The following is a 22,830-nucleotide window of genomic DNA, read 5'->3' as shown; positions in this document are numbered from 1 at the left end:
TTCTTTCTTTAGGCTTATTTAGCTCTCCAGCTGTGTCGAGGCATCTAGGATCATCGTAGGTACGCTCCACGGCTACTGCTAGTTGTGTGGATAGGATCAGGGGTCTGCAATCCGCTTAGTTACCAACCTCTCTGGTTTTCTGTGGCTTAGCCTGGGCCTGCCATCCTCCTCGGTGACCCATTCATAACAGCTCATACTCACTTGCGAGAGACTCCCACGATTCTTTCGCATGAAAACCTGGCACTGCCGCCGGCACTGGGAGCGGAGCATGCGGCTACATGTATTTCTATGCCGAGTACCGACGACAGTGCCGGGTATTCGTGTGAGTCTCTCGCAAGTGAGTATGAGCCCTAAGGTGGAGGGAAATTTTAAATAGGGGTGCAAGGGATGCCTGTAAATAGTGTTCAAGCAAGGGTTCTTGCTAAAGCAGCAATTCAAAGTAGCTTTAAAAAGTATTAGCTGGGCAGTTCTAAACAGCAGGACAACATGGTGCTGGAGAAAAACGGAGCAAAATGAGGTAATGGAGCATGTTACAAAAGACATAACTTTGCACAAACTGATCAATAATTAGTAAAAAAAAAAAAGTTTAATTACTCTTTAACTCTAAGCCAATTTCCGTGGTATTGTCACCTGTCAAGCGGCACCTTATTCGTAGTGTGTGATGAATTTTTGGTTGGGAGCTTTGTCCCCTAAAATCTGCGTCCTTCTGATATGGACGTGTTCTTTGTATTTCAATTTATAAAGCAAAAAAAAAAAAAAAATTATATGGCAGTTGTGGTGGATTATACAGTTGTGGTCAAAAGTATTGACACCCCTGCAATTCTGTCAGATAATACTCAGTTTCTTCCTGAAAATGACTGCAAAACAAATTCTTTGGTATTATCTTCATTTAATTTGTCTTAAATGAAAAAACACAAAAGAGGATGAAGCAAAAAGCAAAACATTGATCATTTCACACAAAACTCCAAAAATGGGCCAGACAAAAGTATTGGCACCCTCAGCCTAATACTTGGTTGCACAACCTTTAGCCAAAATAACTGCGACTAACCGCTTCCGGAAACCATCAATGAGTTTCTTACAATGCTCTGCTGGAATTTTAGACCATTCTTCTTTGGCAAACTGCTCCAGGTCCCTGATATTAGAAGGGGGCCTTCTCCAAACTGCCATTTTTAGATCTCACCACAGGTGTTCTATGGGATTCAGGTCTGGACTCATTGCTGGCCACCTTAGAAGTCTCCAGTGCTTTCTCTCAAACCATTTTCTAGTGCATTCTGAAGTGTGTTTTGGGTCATTGTCCTGCTGGAAGACCCATGACCTCTGAGGGAGACCCAGCTTTCTCACACTGGGCCCTACATTATGCTGCAAAATTTGTTGGTAGTCTTCAGACTTCATAATGCCATGCACACGGTCAAGCAGTCCAGTGCCAGAGGCAGCAAAGCAACCCCAAAACATCAGGGAACCTCCGCCATGTTTGATTGTAGGCACCGTGTTTTTTTCTTTGAATGCCTCTTTTTTTCTCCTGTAAACTCTATGTTGATGCCTTTGCCCAAAAAGCTCTATTTTTGTCTCATCTGACCAGAGAACATTCTTCCAAAACATTTTAGGCTTTTTCAGGTAAGTTTTGGCAAACTACAGCCTGGCTTTATGTCTCGGGGTAAGAAGTGGGGTCTTCCTGGGTCTCCTACCATACAGTCCCTTTTCATTCAGACGCCGACGGATAGTACGGGTTGACACTGTTGTACCCTCGGACTGCAGGGCAGCTTGAACTTGTTTGGATGTTAGTCGAGGTTCTTTATCCAACATCTGCTCAATCTTGCTTTGAAATCTCTTGTCAATTTTTCTTTTCCGTCCACATCTAGGGAGGTTAGCCACAGTGCCATGGGCTTTAAACTTCTTGATGACACTGCGCACGGCAGACACCGGAACATTCAGGTCTTTGGAGATGGACTTGTAGCCTTGAGATTGCTCATGCTTCCTCACAATTTGGTTTCTCAAGTCCTCAGACAGTTCTTTGGTCTTCTTTCTTTTCTCCATGCTCAATGTGGTGCACACAAGGACACAGGACAGAGGTTGAGTCAACTTTAATCCATGTCAACTGGCTGCAAGTGCGATTTAGTTATTGCCAACACCTGTTAGGTACCACAGGTAAGTTACAGGTGCTGTTAATTACACAAATTAGAGAAGCATCACATGATTTTTCGAACAGTGCCAATACTTTTGTCCACCCTCTTTATGTTTGGTGTGAATTATATCCAATTCGGCTTTAGGACAAATCTTTTTGTGTTTTTTCATTTAAGACAAATTAAATGAAGATAATACCAAAGAATTTGTGTTTGCAATCATTTTCATGAAGAAACTGAGTATTATCTGACAGAATTGCAGGGGTGTCAATACTTTTGGCCACAACTGTAGCATCAGTAGCTGGCTAAGGGCAGGCCACTGAGGCGGGGGGCCTGGGGCCAAGCTCTGTCTCTTTCCTACTATATTAAACAATCTTTAACATTCAATTTGACAAAATGTTCTTACAATCCATCTGAAGTGAAAGCTTCACTCACAAAGATGGATGAAGTTCTAGTAGACGAGTCTGATAGGACAAGATGGAGACAAACATCAAAGAGAAGCAAGGCGGCTGAGTCTCAATGGAAGACGTTCTGCTCAGTGAGGTCTATGTGATCAATACTAATGAATAGAATAATTCCTCTCCTACCTCCTTCATGTCGCGCTCAGTGACACCTTGATGGGATCGGGCCTTGAAGCTCTTGGTTCCTCGCAGTTTACGTGGTTCCTCTCTTTGTCCAAAAAGTTCCTCCATGTGAACCACATCTATCTGCAGACTATTCCCCTGAGGGCCACAAGTCCAGAGGTTCCGACCTCCCAGAACCCGATCAGCGGGCAGCGCATCCCAGTTAAAGTTGCGCAATTTTGGTCTACGATGATCTAAGTGTGGGTGTGTAGCAGCTGGAAGAGATGTTCCATAAGGTGGTGGAAGCAGAGCAGCAGGAAGAGACGTTCCACAAGATGGCGGTGGTGGGGGCGGAGCAGCAGGAAGAGACATTCCATGAGATGGCGGCGGTGGGGGCGGAGCAGCTGGAACAGATGTTCCATGAGATGGCGGCGGTGGGGGCGGAGCAGCTGGAACAGACGTTCCATGAGATGGCGGCGGTGGGGGCGGAGCAGCTGGAACAGACGTTCCATGAGATGGCGGCGGTGGGGGCGGAGCAGCTGGAACAGACGTTCCATGAGATGGCGGCGGTGGGGGCGGAGCAGCTGGAACAGACGTTCCATGAGATGGCGGCGGTGGGGGCGGAGCAGCAGGAACAGATGTTCCATGAGATGGCGGCGGAGCAGCAGGAACAGACGTTCCATGAGATGGCAGTGGTGGGGGTGGAGTAGATGAAAGAGATGTTTCAAAAGATGGTGGTGGTGGGGGTGGAGCAGTGGGAAGAGACATTCGATAAGATGGCGGTGGTGGGGGTGGAGTAGATGGAAGAGATGTTCCAAAAGATTGCGGTGGCGGGGGCGGAGCAACAGGAACAGACATTCCATAAGATGGCGATGGTGGAGGTAGAGTAGATTGAATAGATGTTGCAAAAGATGGTGGTGGTGGGGGTGGAGCATCGGGAAGAGATGTTACATAAGATGGTGGTGGTGGAGGCAGAGCAGCATGAAGGGACTTTCCATAATACGGCGGCAGTGGGGACGTAGCATTGCGAAGAGACGTTCCATAACATGGCGGAGATGGTGGTGACGGCAGGCCAAATCTTCCTGTTGGAGGAGGTGGTGGAGGTAAAGAAACTTCTGACTGAAGTGGGAGTTCACTAGCTGGTAGGGTTGGTGGGCATGGAGGTAAAGGTGGGGATGGCGAGGTCCTTGAAGTTACCATGGAGACATCCTTTGCATCATCCATCTGCTTCGTAGTAAGGGCCCGAATCTGCAGTTGTCGGTGGTGGCGGCTGCTCAGGCCATTCTCAAGTGAAAATCTTCAGTCTCTAATAAAAAACAAAACAAAAACGTCACCATAAGAAGCCGAAGCTCAATATATAGAATAGTGAAAGAACACAATAATGGCGAAACATGAGTATGTGCACCAAACTAGAGCTCTAGCAAGGTCTAAAACAAGAAAAAGCTGCCGGGGAACGGCCGTCCTGGCGCCGTATGGATTAGGACTAGCGATGAGCGAGCATGCTAGTGTAGGATAGGCGAGAGAGTAACCAACAGGGATGGGGGGTGACCCACTTCTTGCCGCCGACAGACACGAGACTGAGACAAGGGTTGTATTCAACAGGTCCGTCTTTATTGGCCGCCTCACTGATGACCACTGCAATTCACCACAGGAATTTCACACTTCTTTTATTAACAGACCCGGGTACCTTCACTTGTTATTTTTACCGTCGTGGCGTCCTTTGTGGCTCTTCTCACTGTGGCTGCCCTAGGTCAATCCACCACAGCGCTTCACCATTCCAAGTACGCCGTCCGCTTGGTACCCTCCGACCGTCTACGTCTGCAACTACTGTCCTCTGGGTCACCCCCCCGGGACCGTCTCAACTGTCAGTTCCTCTGTGGAGCCTTTCTACCGTCTCTCTCTCTCTACAGCAGAACCTCCTTACTAATGAGCTCCCCTGGCTGACTGGACTTTCCAGAACCTTCCCTCAACCTCTTATACTCCCAGTCCTGGTAGCTCCGCCCACTATCACCTGACAGTTTCTTTGACCAATGGCAGTTACACAGTCACATTCCTACACTCCCCACTGCCCTCTAATGGTCAAACGGCAACACAGCACCCCTTTCTCTTTATCTCAGCGCTTTTGTACCTACACTGCGCTACCCTTCTGCCTCTTCCTACAGGCAGATCTATCCGTCAGTTCAACCTCCCTACACTAGAATAAGGCATCATCCAAGCACGCTCGTGTCCTAATCAAGGAATTTCATCGTGGTCGAAAACAATACTCGAGTCCCCATCGCTGCACGTCTCACCGCTGTTCAACAGCCGCAACATATGCAAGGATTCTCTATTCGTTAGGCACGAGACATGGAGGCGAGGGGACATGAGTAAGCTCGGATAGCACCTTATCACTAATGGAGTAATACAGGGCTGTAGCCCACCGCTGTCCTGGGTCCACGTGTATGAGGAGTAATACAGGGCTGTAGCCCCCCCACTGTCCTGGGTCCACGTGTATGAGGAGTAATACAGGGCTGTAGCCCCCCACTGTCCTGGGTCCACGTGTATGAGGAGTAATACAGGGCTGTAGCCCCCCGCTGTCCTGGGTCCACGTGTATGAGGAGTAATACAGGGCTGTAGCCCCCCACTGTCCTGGGTCCACGTGCGTGTGAGGAGTAATACAGGGCTGTAGCCCCCCCACTGTCCTGGGTCCACGTGTATGAGGAGTAATACAGGGCTGTAGCCCCCCCACTGTCCTGGGTCCACGTGTATGAGGAGTAATACAGGGCTGTAGCCCCCCCCACTGTCCTGGGTCCACGTGTATGAGGAGTAATACAGGGCTGTAGCCCCCCCACTGTCCTGGGTCCACGTGTATGAGGAGTAATACAGGGCTGTAGCCCCCCCACTGTCCTGGGTCCACGTGTATGAGGAGTAATACAGGACTGTAGCCCCCCCACTGTCCTGGGTCCACGTGTATGAGGAGTAATACAGGACTGTAGCCCCCCCACTGTCCTGGGTCCACGTGTATGAGGAGTAATACAGGACTGTAGCCCCCCCACTGTCCTGGGTCCACGTGTATGAGGAGTAATACAGGGCTGTAGCCCCCCCACTGTCCTGGGTCCACGTGTATGAGGAGTAATACAGGACTGTAGCCCCCCCACTGTCCTGGGTCCACGTGTATGAGGAGTAATACAGGGCTGTAGCCCCCCGCTGTCCTGGGTCCACATGTGTATGAGGAGTAATACAGGGCTGTAGCCCCCCGCTGTCCTGGGTCCACGTGTGTATGAGGAGTAATACAGGGCTGTAGCCCCCCGCTGTCCTGGGTCCACGTGTGTATGAGGAGTAATACAGGGCTGTAGCCCCCCGCTGTCCTGGGTCCACGTGTGTATGAGGAGTAATACAGGGCTGTAGCCCCCCGCTGTCCTGGGTCCACGTGTGTATGAGGAGTAATACAGGGCTGTAGCCCCCCCACTGTCCTGGGTCCACGTGTGTATGAGGAGTAATACAGGGCTGTAGCCCCCCCACTGTCCTGGGTCCACGTGTATGAGGAGTAATACAGGGCTGTAGCCCCCGCTGTCCTGGGTCCACGTGTATGAGGAGTAATACAGGGCTGTAGCCCCCCCACTGTCCTGGGTCCACGTGTATGAGGAGTAATACAGGACTGTAGCCCCCCGCTGTCCTGGGTCCACGTGTGTATGAGGAGTAATACAGGACTGTAGCCCCCCGCTGTCCTGGGTCCACGTGTGTATGAGGAGTAATACAGGGCTGTAGCCCCCCCGCTGTCCTGGGTCCACGTGTGTATGAGGAGTAATACAGGGCTGTAGCCCCCCGCTGTCCTGGGTCCACGTGTGTATGAGGAGTAATACAGGGCTGTAGCCCCCCGCTGTCCTGGGTCCACGTGTGTATGAGGAGTAATACAGGGCTGTAGCCCCCCGCTGTCCTGGGTCCACGTGTGTATGAGGAGTAATACAGGGCTGTAGCCCCCCACTGTCCTGGGTCCACGTGTGTATGAGGAGTAATACAGGGCTGTAGCCCCCCCACTGTCCTGGGTCCACGTGTATGAGGAGTAATACAGGGCTGTAGCCCCCGCTGTCCTGGGTCCACGTGTATGAGGAGTAATACAGGGCTGTAGCCCCCCCACTGTCCTGGGTCCACGTGTATGAGGAGTAATACAGGACTGTAGCCCCCCGCTGTCCTGGGTCCACGTGTGTATGAGGAGTAATACAGGACTGTAGCCCCCCGCTGTCCTGGGTCCACGTGTGTATGAGGAGTAATACAGGGCTGTAGCCCCCCGCTGTCCTGGGTCCACGTGTATGAGGAGTAATACAGGACTGTAGCCCCCCGCTGTCCTGGGTCCACGTGTGTATGAGGAGTAATACAGGGCTGTAGCCCCCCGCTGTCCTGGGTCCACGTGTGTATGAGGAGTAATACAGGGCTGTAGCCCCCCACTGTCCTGGGTTCACATGTATGAGGAGTAATACAGGGCTGTAGCCCCCCACTGTCCTGGGTCCACGTGCGTGTGAGGAGATATACAGGGCTGTAGCCCCCCGCTGTCCTGGGTCCACGTGCGTGTGAGGAGATATACAGGGCTGTAGCCCCCCGCTGTCCTGGGTCCACGTGCGTGTGAGGAGATATACAGGGCTGTAGCCCCCCGCTGTCCTGGGTCCACGTGCGTGTGAGGAGTTATACAGGGCTGTAGCCCCCCGCTGTCCTGGGTCCACGTGTGTATGAGAAGTAATACAGGACTGTAGCCCCCCGCTGTCCTGGGTCCACGTGTATGAGGAGTAATACAGGGCTGTAGCCCCCCACTGTCCTGGGTCCACGTGCGTGTGAGGAGATATACAGGGCTGTAGCCCCCCGCTGTCCTGGGTCCACGTGTGTATGAGAAGTAATACAGGACTGTAGCCCCCCACTGTCCTGGGTTCACATGAGGAGTAATACAGGGCTGTAGCCCCCCACTGTCCTGGGTCCACATGCGTGTGAGGAGATATACAGGGCTGTAGCCCCCCGCTGTCCTGGGTCCATTTGTGTATGAGGACACCATGAAGTGCACATGATGAGGATGTTGCTCTGCGTCACTCGTGTCGGCGGCCCACACCCTGTCCAGTCTTGTCCCCCAGTGGTGATGTGGATAATTGTGTGATACGGCCGGTGATGGAGTCGGGCACGTGCCGTCTATGGCCTGGAATTGAGGGAAACACATCAGTCTCCCAATGCTTCACATGGACGCTGTCGCTATTCAGCCCAAAGATGAGGTCCGGCCTCCAGGACAGCAGGCCACGTGGCCCCCACTCTCCACATACAGTAAATACGGCCCCTGCATTACACACCTTCTCGGGCCCGGAGCCCTTGTTACAGAATCACTCAGCACCCAGAATATGTTGTGCAGTTATATGTATATATAATAGGTTCCATGTGAGATGCATGTCCCTAATGTATCAGCAGTGTCCGCCCTCCCCCCACCTTTGTAATTCCCACAGTAAACCTCCGCAGGCTCCGGCCACCTGCGGCTTTTGTAATGCATGTCTGGCCTGACACTTGTCTATTGGCCAGCCCTCTGTATCTGTGTGATATATTCTGTGTCCTGTGAGTAAAGTGTTGTCAGACTGGAAATACGTGGAGAAGCAGTGATCTTTTATATGCGCCCATGCACTCAGAGGAATTCCAGCCAGCGTCATTCATTCAGACTCCAGCCAACGCAGAGCGGACCTCCGAAAACACGGGGTGGTCCTGAAAGAGGTACCCCAGCTTGGAAGACCCCGTTACACTGGTGGCAGACAGTGGGATTTGATACCCCTTCTACAGGAGGAAAGGAATGAATGGAAAATAACTACCAGAAGTTAAAGAGGACTACATTAAAAGATCTGGTGGAAACCCGAGGGTTGATCGCCAGCAACAAAACAAAAGCGGATTTGATAGCAGCCACCATGGAACACGAAAGTGCAGTGCCCCCCAATGTGAACGTGGAGGAGACCGAATTCCAGAGGGAGGTAAACAATAGACTGGCGTTCTATGGCACAAACCCTGCAGTAGAGATCATACGAGAGGTGATGGCTGATGTGCGTACTGATCTGAAGGAAAAGATGGCCGAGCGGACCAGGATAGAGCTAGCCAAGATGGAAATGGCACAGCGGACCAAAGTGGAGCTGGCCAAGATGGAGATGGCAGAGCGGAGAGAGGAGAGCCAGCGAGCAGGGGGAGCTCTGGCCTTCGACCAGGTACCTTCAACAGTAAGCCACAAAAAGATCCAGTATAATGCCTTCCGACAGTTGGGGGAGGCAGAGGAAGACATTGATGGCTTTCTGCAGGACTTTGAGCGGCAGTGTGCCCTTCATCAAGTAAAGCCGGAGGAACGGGTTCAGATTCTGGCCAGCAAGCCGACAGGCCGGGCAGCGGAAGCCTACCGCACGGTACCTGATGAGGACTGTATGAACTATGAGCGGATCAAAGAAGAGATCTTGGCCCGGTGTGCGCTGACACCAGAGGCCTACCGCCAAAAGTTCAGCGGACTTATAAAATGCGTAACCGATACCCACGCTGAATGGGCCTGTAAATTACGGCGGTCACTGCTACAGTGGGTACAAGGGAGCCAAGCAACCACTAAGGAGGACGTCCTCCAGCTCTTCCTGTTAGAACGATTCTTTAATGGACTAAACCCCGAGACACAGGAATGGCTTTGGGACAGGCGGCCAACGACTCTTGAGGAAGCCGCTTGTCTGGCCGATGATCATCATGATGCCAGGAGGCCGCAGTTCTCCGGATCAAAGGTGGTCACTAGGGGTCCGCCCATGGACCTGGAGGGCCCCAAACCACCGAAGATTGTAGGGGGATCAGCTAGAAACCCGGCCTACCACAGTCCCCCTGGGGCGCGATGCCACACCTGCCGTCAGCTGGGCCACCTGCAAAGACAATGCCCCAACCGGACTCAGCATACCCAGTGGCCAAAGGCGGGAACAGCTACCTTCAGCCAGGCTGCTGTACACTGCTACCAAGGCGAAGCTGACCCGGCATTGGGGGCTACGACTAACCAAGGGGTGGAAGAGATGGAGGAAGTGCTGCATGAAGTAGACCCCGTGCAGGCAGCCCGGGCAGATAATCGACAACAGCATCGACAGGTCGTGTGGGTTAATGGGAAACGTATGCAGGGACTAAGATTCTGGAGCAACTTTGACCCTTGTGAAGCCTCATCTCGTCCGGGACCAAGAGAAGACGGACCGGACAGTGGCAGTCCGTGTAGCAGGGGGAGCCATACATCGACTACCCACTGCCAGGATTCACCTGAACTGGGGAGTCGGGGATGGCCTTGTTGAGGTCGGCTTGATGGAGGATTTGCCTGCAGACGTCTTGCTGGGAAATGACTTGGGGCCCATGTTGTCTGCATTCTCGGTGGCCCCTCTGGCTGAGACCTATCCTGTGACCACCCGGAGACAAGCTCGAGCTGCGGAGGCGGAATCACACTCAGAGGAGGCCCAGGTAAGACATCCCAGCCCTGCACGTATTCCCATAGCCAGACACATTTCTTGGGCCACCCCAGATGAATTTAAGAGGGAGTTACTTGAGGATCCTTCATTAGAGGGATATCGAGGGAAGGCACAGGAGGGGAGAGGAGTACTGGAAGGGGAACAGTTTGTATGGAAGCAGGGACTCCTCTACCGGATCACAGAGCAGCACCACACAGGGACGAGCCCCACTATAAAACAGCTGGTAGTTCCCAAGAAGTATAGGCAGGCGCTACTACGAATCTCTCATGATATACCCTTAGCCGGGCACTTCAGCGTCAGTCGCACCAGGCATCGTCTGACACAAAACTTCTTTTGGCCAGGGGTAACCTATGATGTTTGTCAGTACTGCCAGACCTGTGACAGTTGTCATAGAATCATAGAATCGTAGAGTTGGAAGGGACCTCCTGGGCCATCTGGTCCAACCCCCTGCTCAAAGCAGGATTCGCTAAATCATCCCAGTTAGATGTATGTCCAGCCTCTGTTTGAAGACTTCCATTGAAGGAGAACTCACCACTTCTCGTGGCAGCCTGTTCCACTCATTGATCACTCTAACTGTCAAAAAGTTTTTTCTAATATCTAATCTGTGTCTCCTCCCATTCAGCTTCATCCCATTGCTTCTAGTCTTTCCTTGTGCAAATGAGAATAAAGTTGATCCTTCTACAATGTGACAGCCCTTTAGATATTTGTAGACAGCTATTAAGTCTCCTCTCAGTCTTCTCTTTTGCAAACTAAACATTCCCAAATCCTGCAACCTTTCCTCATAAGACAGGGTTTGCAGACCGGTCACCATTCTGGTCGCTCTTTTCTGAACTTGCTCCAGTTTGTTGATGTCTTTTTTAAAATGTGGTGCCCAAAATTGGACACAATATTCCAGATGAGGTCTGACCAAAGAGGAGTAGAGGGAAATAATTACTTCACGTGATCTAGACTGTATGCTTCTGTTAATACATCCTAGAATTGCATTTGCCTTTTTTGCTGCTGCATCACACTGTTGACTCATATTCAGTCTGTGATCTATTAGTATACCCAAGTCTTTTTCACATGTGCTGTCACTTAGCCCTATTCCTCCCATTCTATATATGCTTTTTTCATTTTTATTGCCCAGATGTAGTACTTTGCATTTCTCCCTGTTAAAAACCATTCTGTTAGTTGCTGCCCACTTCTCCAGTTTATTTAAATCTTTTTGAATCCTCTCTCTCTCTTCTCTAGTATTAGCTATCCCTCCTAGCTTTGTGTCATCAGCAAATTTAATCAGTTTACCCTCAATTCCTTCATCTAAATCGTTGATAAAGATGTTGAACAATACAGGGCCCAGGACAGAGCCCTGTGGTACCCCACTTGAGACATTCTTCCAACTGGATGTGCAGCCATTTACGACCACTCTTTGGGTCCGATCACTAAGCCAGTTATGAATCCACCTAACAGTTGCCTTGTCTATTCCATACTTAGTCATTTTTTCAATAAGGATTGTATGAGAGACTTTGTCAAATGCTTTGCTGAAGTCAAGATATACTATATCTACAGCATTTCCTTGATCCACCCAATCAGTAATACCATCATAGAAGGAAATTAAATTAGTCTGACATGACTTATTAGTTACAAAACCATGCTGACTCTGTTTAATCACTTCATTCTTATCCAGGTATTGACATACATGTTGTTTAATAATTTGTTCAAAGATCTTTCCTGGTATAGAAGTCAGACTCACCGGCCTATAGTTGCCTGGGTCCACCTTCTTCCCCTTTTTGAAGGGCATAGGCAAGAGGGGGGAATCGATGCAAGGCCAAATTACGCCCCCTCCCCATTGTGGAGGAACCATTTAGCCGAGTAGCGGTCGATTTGATAGGGCCGTTAGCCAAACCCAGTCTGTCCGGGAAAAAGTATATATTGACAGTGGTAGATTATGCCACACGGTATCCAGAGGCGGTTGCGTTACCTAACATACTGGCAGAGACGGTGGCAGGCGCCCTGCTCCAAGTTTTCTCACGGGTTGGATTTCCCCGGGAGATTATCTCAGACCAGGGTACCCAGTTTACAGCAGAGGTGACCAACCAACTGTGGAAGCTGTGCGGCGTAAAGTCCATTAGAAGCGCCCCGTACCACCCGCAAACCAATGGGTTGTGTGAACGCTTTAACGGGACATTAAAACAGCTCATTGGGAATTTTACCAGTACATACAGGGACTGGGAGAAATTCTTGCCACACCTCCTGTTTGCCTATCGGGAGGTGCCCCAAGAATCCACGGGGTTCTCCCCGTTCGAGCTGGTGTACGGGAGACGGGTAAGGGGACCCCTAGACTTAGTGCTGGAACACTGGGAAGGGGAGGGCCTCATAGAAGGGGTACCTATTGTACCCTATGTGCTGGAATTCCGGGACCGCCTACAGGAGCTGACTCAGGCTGTACTTGAGAACATGCAGGCGACCCAGCGGCGCCAGCGCATATGGTACGATCGGAGGGCCAGAGAGCGCACCTTGGAAACAGGACAGAAGGTCCTGGTGTTAGAGCCCACTAAGCAGAATAAGTTCCAAGCTGCATGGCAGGGGCCCTACCAGGTAGTGGGGAAAATAGCCGACACAACCTATAATGTCGCCGATTGTGACGACCCCAGGGTTATCCGCATGTTCCACGTGAATATGCTGAAGCCCTACCGGGAGCGCCCTAAAGAGGTAGTTGTCATCTGTGCACCTGAAGCAGAGGATTTAGCCAGACTTCCCTTGCCGGATGTCTTAGGGGAAAGGACTCAGTCTAAAACATGGGACCAGGTACACTTGGGTGAAGACCTAGGCCCCCGGGAGAGACAGCAGGCGGAGGCGTTGTTGAGGCTGCGACAGAGGATGTTTTCAGAGAGACCGGGGTACACTCGCCTGGCACAACACAAGGTTGAGACCCAGGATCAGACCCCCCTGCGACAAAACCCCTTCCGCGTCCCTGAGTCTGTACGAGAGGGGATGCGACAAGAGATACAAGAGATGCTTCGTTTAGGGGTCATTGATGAGTCAGATAGTCCCTGGGCATCCCCCGTAGTGTTAGTGCCCAAGAAGGATGGGACTACACGGTTTTGTGTAGACTATCATAAGCTCAATGAGAAAACGGTGACGGATGCATACCCCATGCCGCGTGTGGATGAGTTGTTAGACCGGCTGGTGGGGGCAAAGTATTTGACCACCATCGATCTATGCAAAGGCTACTGGCAGATTCCCCTTTGTCCTGACGCTATTCCCAAGACGGCATTTGTCACCCTGTTCGGCTTTTTCCAGTTTCGACTTATGCCATTCGGGATGAAGAATGCCTCGGCGACCTTCCAAAGGCTGGCTGACCGGCTTCTGGATGGTCTCCAGGACTATGCTTGTGCCTACCTGGATGACATCGCCATCTACAGTGCAACATGGGAAGAGCATCTAAATCACCTAGAAACAGTATTGGACAGGATCCACCAGGCCGGAATCACCCTGAACCCAAACAAGTGTCACGTAGGCAAAGCAGAGGTTCAGTATTTAGGGCATTGGGTGGGAAGTGGGAAACAGCGACCAGAACCAGCCAAGATTGAGGCCATAGCCAAATGGCCCATGCCACGCACTAAAACCGAGGTCATGGCGTTTTTAGGGACAGCGGGGTATTACAGGAAATTCGTTGCCAATTACAGCAGCGTAGCCAAGCCCCTCACTGATTTGACTCGTAAGAACCAACCCCACCAGGTAACCTGGACCTCAGAGTGTGAGGAAGCCTTCCGCCAACTAAAGGACGCCCTCACCAATACCCTTGTATTGGCCGCACCCGATCCAACTAAACGTTTCCTTGTTCATACAGATGCTTCTTTGTTTGGATTGGGGGCAGTACTGAACCAAGTCGGGCCGGACGCCAAGAATACCCGGTAGCTTACCTGAGTCTGAAACTACTGCCCTGTGAAGTAAGCTATGCGGCCATCGAGAAGGAGTGCCTGGCGGTAGTATGGGCACTCAAGAAGTTGCAACCATATTTGTATGGACGACAGTTTTCCCTCCCAACGGACCATAATCCCCTAGTCTGGCTTAATCGGGTCTCTGGAGACAACGCCAGATTGCTGCGGTGGAGTTTAGCCCTACAACCTCTGGACTTCACCATCCACTACAGACCCGGCAAACAAAATGGTAATGCCGATGGACTAAGTCGACAAACGGAACTTGTACCAACCCCATAAACTTCGGTCATCCCCAAACCGATCCGTTGAGGATCAGACTGTGTATGCCGATCGCGTCGCTGAAAAGGGGAGCCGTGTTACAGAACCACTCAGCACCCAGAATATGTTGTGCAGTTATATGTATGTATAATAGGTTCCACGTGAGATGCATGTCCCTAATGTATCATCAGTGTCCGCTCTCCCCCACCTTTGTAATTCCCACAGTAAACCTCCGCAGGCTCCGGCCACCTGCGGCTTTTGTAATGCATGTCTGGCCTGACGCTTGTCTATTGGCCGGCCCTCTGTATCTGTGTGATATATTCTGTGTCCTGTGAGTAACGTGTTGTCAGACTGGAAATACATGGAGAAGCAGTGATCTTTTATATGCGCCCATGCACTCAGAGGAATTCCAGCCAGCGTCATTCATTCAGACTCCAGGTAACGCAGAGCGGACCTCCGAAAATACAGGGTGGTACTGAAAGAGGTACCCCAGCTTGGAAGACCCCTTTACAGCCCGCTCCTCACTATGGCCTCCAGGAAAATGGACTATGCAGCCCCCACTCTCCACATACAGTAAATATGGCCCCTGCATTACACACCTTCTCAGGGGCCAGGAGCCCTCTCCTCACTGTGGCCTCCAGGACAGCGGACCATGTGGCCCCCACTCTCCGCATACAGTAAATGTGGCCCCTGCATTACACACCTTCTCAGGTGCCCGGAGCCCTCTCCTCACTATGGCCTCCATTACAGCGGACCATGTGGCCCCCACTCTCCGCATACAGTAAATGTGGCCCCTGCATTACACACCTTCTCAGGGGCCCGGAGCCCTCTCCTCACTATGGCCTCCAGGACAGCGGACCATGTGGCCCCCACTCTCCGCATACAGTAAATGTGGCCCCTGCATTACACACCTTCTCAGGGGCCCGGAGCCCTCTCCTCACTATGGCCTCCAGGACACAGGACCATGCAGCTCCCACTCTCCACATACAGTAAATGTGGCCCCTGCATTACACACCTTCTCAGGGGCCCGGAGCCCTCTCCTCACTATGGCCTCCATTACAGCGGACCATGCGGCCCCCACTCTCCGCATACAGTAAATGTGGCCCCTGCATTACACACCTTCTCAGGGGCCCGGAGCCCTCTCCTCACTATGGCCTCCAGGACAGCGGACCATGCGGCCCCCACTCTCCACATACAGTAAATGTGGCCCCTGCATTACACACCTTCTCAGGGGCCCGGAGCCCTCTCCTCACTATGGCCTCCAGGAAAGCAGACCATGCGGCCCCCACTCTCCACATACAGTAAATGTGGCCCCTGCATTACACACCTTCTCAGGGGCCCGGAGCCCTCTCCTCACTATGGCCTCCAGGAAAGCAGACCATGCGGCCCCCACTCTCCACATACAGTAAATGTGGCCCCTGCATTACACACCTTCTCAGGGGCCCGGAGCCCTCTCCTCACTATGGCCTCCAGGACAGCGGACCATGCGGCCCCCACTCTCCGCATACAGTAAATGTGGCCCCTGCATTACACACCTTCTCAGGGGCCCGGAGCCCTCTCCTCACTATGGCCTCCAGGACAGCGGACCATGCGGCCCCCACTCTCCGCATACAGTAAATGTGGCCCCTGCATTACACACCTTCTCAGGGGCCCGGAGCCCTCTCCTCACTATGGCCTCCAGGACGGCGGACCATGCGGCCCCCACTCTCCACATACAGTAAATGTGGCCCCTGCATTACACACCTTCTCAGGGGCCAGGAGCCCTCTCCTCACTATGGCCTCCAGGACAGCGGACCATGCGGCCCCCACTCTCCGCATACAGTAAATGTGGCCCCTGCATTACACACCTTCTCAGGGGCCCGGAGCCGTCTCCTCACTATGGCCTCCAGGACAGCGGACCATGCGGCCCCCACTCTCCGCATACAGTAAATATGGCCCCTGCATTACACACCTTCTCAGGGGCCCGGAGCCCTCTCCTCACTATGGCCTCCATTACAGCGGACCATGTGGCCCCCACTCTCCGCATACAGTAAATGTGGCCCCTGCATTACACACCTTCTCAGGGGCCCGGAGCCCTCTCCTCACTATGGCCTCCATTACAGCGGACCATGCGGCCCCCACTCTCCACATACAGTAAATGTGGCCCCTGCATTACACATCTTCTCAGGGGCCCGGAGCCCTCTCCTCACTATGGCCTCCAGGACAGCGGACCATGCGGCCCCCACTCTCCACATACAGTAAATGTGGCCCCTGCATTACACACCTTCTCAGGGGCCCGGAGCCCTCTCCTCACTATGGCCTCCAGGACGGCGGACCATGCGGCCCCCACTCTCCGCATACAGTAAATGTGGCCCCTGCGTTACACACCTTCTCAGGGGCCCGGAGCCCTCTCCTCACTATGGCCTCCAGGACAGCGGACCATGCGGCCCCCACTCTCCACATACAGTAAATGTGGCCCCTGCATTACACACCTTCTCAGGGGCCTGGAGCCCTCTCCTCACTATGGCCTCCAGGACAGCGGACCATGCGGCCCCCACTCTCCACATACAGTAAATGTGGCCCCTGCATTACACACCTTCTCAGGGGCCCGGAGCCCTCTCCTCACTATGGCCTCCATTACAGCGGACCATGTGGCCCCCACTCTCCACATACAGTAAATGTGGCCCCTGCATTACACACCTTCTCAGGGGCCAGGAGCCCTCTCCTCACTATGGCCTCCAGGACAGCGGACCATGTGGCCCCCACTCTCCACATACAGTAAATATGGCCCCTGCATTACACACCTTCTCAGGGGCCCGGAGCCCTCTCCTCACTATGGCCTCCAGAACAGAGGACCATGCGGCCCCCACTCTCCGCATACAGTAAATGTGGCCCCTGCATTACACACCTTCTCAGGGGCCCAGAGCCCTCTCCTCACTATGGCCTCCAGGACAGCGGACCATGCGGCCCCCACTCTCCACATACATTAAATATGGCCCCTGCATTACACACCTTCTCAGGGGCCCGGAGCCCTCTCCTCACTATGGCCTCCAGGACAGCAGACCATGTGGCCCCCACTCTCCACATACAGTAAATGTGGCCCCTGCATTACACACCTTCTCAGGGGCCCGGAGCCCTCTCCTCACTATGGCCTCCATTACAGCGGACCATGCGGCCCCCACTCTCCACATACAGTAAATGTGGCCCCTGCATTACACACCTTCTCAGGGGCCCGGAGCCCTCTCCTCACTATGGCTTCCAGGACAGCGGACCATGTGGCCCCCACTCTCCACATACAGTAAATGTGGCCCCTGCATTACACACCTTCTCAGGGGCCCGGAGCCCTCTCCTCACTATGGCCTCCAGGAAGGCGGACCATGCGGCCCCCACTCTCCACATACAGTAAATATGGCCCCTGCATTACACACCTTCTCAGGGGCCCGGAGCCCTCTCCTCACTATGGCCTCCAGGACAGCGGACCATGCGGCCCCCACTCTCCACATACAGTAAATGTGGCCCCTGCATTACACACCTTCTCAGGGGCCCGGAGCCCTCTCCTCACTATGGCCTCCATTACAGCGGACCATGTGGCCCCCACTCTCCGCATACAGTAAATGTGGCCCCTGCATTACACACCTTCTCAGGGGCCCGGAGCCCTCTCCTCACTATGGCCTCCAGGACAGCGGACCATGTGGCCCCCACTCTCCACATACAGTAAATATGGCCCCTGCATTACACACCTTCTCAGGGGCCCGGAGCCCTCTCCTCACTATGGCCTCCAGAACAGAGGACCATGCGGCCCCCACTCTCCGCATACAGTAAATGTGGCCCCTGCATTACACACCTTCTCAGGGGCCCAGAGCCCTCTCCTCACTATGGCCTCCAGGACAGCGGACCATGCGGCCCCCACTCTCCACATACATTAAATATGGCCCCTGCATTACACACCTTCTCAGGGGCCCGGAGCCCTCTCCTCACTATGGCCTCCAGGACAGCGGACCATGCGGCCCCCACTCTCCACATACAGTAAATGTGGCCCCTGCATTACACACCTTCTCAGGGGCCCGGAGCCCTCACCTCACTATGGCCTCCATTACAGCGGACCATGTGGCCCCCACTCTCCGCATACAGTAAATGTGGCCCCTGCATTACACACCTTCTCAGGGGCCCGGAGCCCTCTCCTCACTATGGCCTCCAGAACAGAGGACCATGCGGCCCCCACTCTCCGCATACAGTAAATGTGGCCCCTGCATTACACACCTTCTCAGGGGCCCAGAGCCCTCTCCTCACTATGGCCTCCAGGACAGCGGACCATGCGGCCCCCACTCTCCACATACATTAAATATGGCCCCTGCATTACACACCTTCTCAGGGGCCCGGAGCCCTCTCCTCACTATGGCCTCCAGGACAGCGGACCATGCGGCCCCCACTCTCCACATACAGTAAATGTGGCCCCTGCATTACACACCTTCTCAGGGGCCCGGAGCCCTCTCCTCACTATGGCCTCCAGGACAGCGGACCATGCGGCCCCCACTCTCCACATACAGTAAATGTGGCCCCTGCATTACACACCTTCTCAGGGGCCCGGAGCCCTCTCCTCACTATGGCCTCCAGAACAGAGGACCATGCGGCCCCCACTCTCCGCATACAGTAAATGTGGCCCCTGCATTACACACCTTCTCAGGGGCCCAGAGCCCTCTCCTCACTATGGCCTCCAGGACAGCGGACCATGCGGCCCCCACTCTCCGCATACAGTAAATGTGGCCCCTGCATTACACACCTTCTCAGGGGCCCGGAGCCCTCTCCTCACTATGGCCTCCAGGACAGCGGACCATGCGGCCCCCACTCTCCACATACAGTAAATGTGGCCCCTGCATTACACACCTTCTCAGGGGCCCAGAGCCCTCTCCTCACTATGGCCTCCATTACAGCGGACCATGTGGCCCCCACTCTCCGCATACAGTAAATGTGGCCCCTGCATTACACACCTTCTCAGGGGCCCGGAGCCCTCTCCTCACTATGGCCTCCAGGACAGCGGACCATGCGGCCCCCACTCTCCACATACAGTAAATGTGGCCCCTGCATTACACACCTTCTCAGGGGCCCGGAGCCCTCTCCTCACTATGGCCTCCAGAACAGAGGACCATGCGGCCCCCACTCTCCGCATACAGTAAATGTGGCCCCTGCATTACACACCTTCTCAGGGGCCCAGAGCCCTCTCCTCACTATGGCCTCCAGGACAGCGGACCATGCGGCCCCCACTCTCCACATACATTAAATATGGCCCCTGCATTACACACCTTCTCAGGGGCCCGGAGCCCTCTCCTCACTATGGCCTCCAGGACAGCGGACCATGCGGCCCCCACTCTCCACATACAGTAAATGTGGCCCCTGCATTACACACCTTCTCAGGGGCCCGGAGCCGTCTCCTCACTATGGCCTCCAGGACGGCGGACCATGCGGCCCCCACTCTCCGCATACAGTAAATGTGGCCCCTGCATTACACACCTTCTCAGGGGCCCGGAGCCCTCTCCTCACTATGGCCTCCAGGACAGCAGACCATGCGGCCCCCACTCTCCACATACAGTAAATGTGGCCCCTGCATTACACACCTTCTCAGGGGCCCGGAGCCCTCACCTCACTATGGCCTCCATTACAGCGGACCATGTGGCCCCCACTCTCCGCATACAGTAAATGTGGCCCCTGCATTACACACCTTCTCAGGGGCCCGGAGCCCTCTCCTCACTATGGCCTCCAGGACAGCGGACCATGCGGCCCCCACTCTCCACATACAGTAAATGTGGCCCCTGCATTACACACCTTCTCAGGGGCCCGGAGCCCTCTCCTCACTATGGCCTCCAGGACAGCGGACCATGTGGCCCCCACTCTCCACATACAGTAAATGTGGTCCCTGCATTACACACCTCAGGGGCCCGGAGCCCTCTCCTCACTATGGCCTCCAGGACAGCGGACCATGCGGCCCCCACTCTCCACATACAGTAAATGTGGCCCCTGCATTACACACCTTCTCAGGGGCCCGGAGCCCTCTCCTCACTATGGCCTCCAGGACAGCGGACCATGCGGCCCCCACTCTCCGCATACAGTAAATGTGGTCCCTGCATTACACACCTCAGGGGCCCGGAGCCCTCTCCTCACTATGGCCTCCAGGACAGCGGACCATGTGGCCCCCACTCTGCACATACAGTAAATGTGGCCCCTGCATTACACACCTTCTCAGGGGCCCGGAGCCCTCTCCTCACTATGGCCTCCATTACAGCGGACCATGCGGCCCCCACTCTCCACATACAGTAAATGTGGCCCCTGCATTACACACCTTCTCAGGGGCCCGGAGCCCTCTCCTCACTATGGCCTCCAGGACAGCAGACCATGTGGCCCCCACTCTCCACATACAGTAAATGTGGCCCCTGCATTACACACCTTCTCAGGGGCCCGGAGCCCTCTCCTCACTATGGCCTCCATTACAGCGGACCATGCGGCCCCCACTCTCCACATACAGTAAATGTGGCCCCTGCATTACACACCTTCTCAGGGGCCCGGAGCCCTCTCCTCACTATGGCCTCCAGGACAGCGGACCATGTGGCCCCCACTCTCCACATACAGTAAATGTGGCCCCTGCGTTACACACCTTCTCAGGGGCCCAGAGCCCTCTCCTCACTATGGCCTCCAGGACAGCAGACCATGTGGCCCCCACTCTCCACATACAGTAAATGTGGCCCCTGCATTACACACCTTCTCAGGGGCCCGGAGCCCTCTCCTCACTATGGCCTCCATTACAGCGGACCATGCGGCCCCCACTCTCCACATACAGTAAATGTGGCCCCTGCATTACACACCTTCTCAGGGGCCCGGAGCCCTCTCCTCACTATGGCCTCCAGGACAGCGGACCATGTGGCCCCCACTCTCCACATACAGTAAATGTGGCCCCTGCGTTACACACCTTCTCAGGGGCCCAGAGCCCTCTCCTCACTATGGCCTCCAGGACAGCGGACCATGCGGCCCCCACTCTCCGCATACAGTAAATGTGGCCCCTGCATTACACACCTTCTCAGGGGCCCGGAGCCCTCTCCTCACTATGGCCTCCAGGACAGCGGACCATGCGGCCCCCACTCTCCACATACAGTAAATGTGGCCCCTGCATTACACACCTTCTCAGGGGCCCGGAGCCCTCTCCTCACTATGGCCTCCAGGACAGCGGACCATGTGGCCCCCACTCTCCACATACAGTAAATGTGGCCCCTGCATTACACACCTTCTCAGGGGCCCGGAGCCCTCTCCTCACTATGGCCTCCAGGACAGCGGACCATGTGGCCCCCACTCTCCGCATACAGTAAATGTGGCCCCTGCATTACACACCTTCTCAGGGGCCCGGAGCCCTCTCCTCACTATGGCCTCCAGGACAGCGGACCATGCGGCCCCCACTCTCCACATACAGTAAATGTGGCCCCTGCATTACACACCTTCTCAGGGGCCCGGAGCCCTCTCCTCACTATGGCCTCCATTACAGCGGACCATGTGGCCCCCACTCTCCACATACAGTAAATGTGGCCCCTGCATTACACACCTTCTCAGGGGCCCGGAGCCCTCTCCTCACTATGGCCTCCAGGACAGCGGACCATGTGGCCCCCACTCTCCACATACAGTAAATGTGGCCCCTGCATTACACACCTTCTCAGGGGCCCGGAGCCCTCTCCTCACTATGGCCTCCAGGACAGCGGACCATGTGGCCCCCACTCTCCACATACAGTAAATGTGGCCCCTGCGTTACACACCTTCTCAGGGGCCCGGAGCCCTCTCCTCACTATGGCCTCCAGGACAGCGGACCATGTGGCCCCCACTCTCCACATACAGTAAATGTGGCCCCTGCGTTACACACCTTCTCAGGGGCCCGGAGCCCTCTCCTCACTATGGCCTCCAGTGTGGAGTCTTCATGCTCCAATTTCCAAACTGATCCTCCAATAACAGGAAATCCCAATCCCAAGGTCCAGTCTCCGGCCAGCTATGACCTGGAGCCATTAACCCTGTCACTCTCAGCCCATGCGCTGCCTCAGGGACTAATTGTCGTTTCTACACCTGGTCCACAGTCATCTCCTGCAGCAGGAGGGTCACCCAGAGGGTCTGTGGGGGCTCAGCGCGGTCACACTGACTTATTCCTGTGTTTTAGGCCCAGGGTTCTCGTGTTTATCTGCACACCCTGGTGCCCGGATCTTCACATGATCCACGATGTCAGGGTGGAAGGGGCAGATGAGCGGGGTGAGGGCAGCGCATCGTGCGCAAGTAGAAACACATCATGCATTTTTGCATGCGTTTGCGTTTTGGATGTACATTCGTTCTCTAGGTGTTATAGTGTCTACATATATTTACTCATAAAACGCTTGCGAACGCAAACACAGGCATGCGCATGCCTGCGTTCCCATAGACTGTAATGCGTTGCTGCGTTCCCATAGACTGTAATGCATTGCTGCGTTCCCATAGACTGTAATGCGTTGTTGCGTTCCCATAGACTGTAATGCGC

The 22,830-nt window shown here is 54.2% G+C and overlaps 1 protein-coding gene across 2 annotated transcripts in view; it reads right to left on the bottom strand.

Annotated features, from left to right (window-relative positions):
* Positions 1 to 22,347, bottom strand: part of LOC141075750 (uncharacterized) — a 54,859-nt gene extending 32,512 nt beyond the window's left edge. The window contains exons 1-2 of one of the 2 annotated variants that reach the window (XM_073562895.1): positions 22,192 to 22,347; positions 2,708 to 3,989 (exon numbers count right to left, since the gene is read on the bottom strand). In XM_073562895.1, coding sequence (XP_073418996.1) covers positions 2,708 to 3,907 — 1,200 coding nt within the window. In that variant the 5' untranslated portion in view covers positions 3,908 to 3,989; positions 22,192 to 22,347. Of the gene's footprint in view, positions 1 to 2,707; positions 3,990 to 15,125; positions 15,238 to 22,191 lie in introns of those variants that run through there. The other variant, XM_073562896.1, reaches the window with a different exon arrangement.
* Between the last annotated feature and the right edge of the window lie 483 nt (positions 22,348 to 22,830).

This window comes from Dendrobates tinctorius, unplaced genomic scaffold (assembly GCF_039654945.1).
Source record: "Dendrobates tinctorius isolate UK_male_01 unplaced genomic scaffold, ASM3965494v1 ptg000369l, whole genome shotgun sequence".
NCBI classification, from domain to species: domain Eukaryota; kingdom Metazoa; phylum Chordata; class Amphibia; order Anura; family Dendrobatidae; genus Dendrobates; species Dendrobates tinctorius.
Note: the sequence above shows the minus strand (reverse complement) of the source record. Positions and strands in the feature narration are given on the sequence as shown.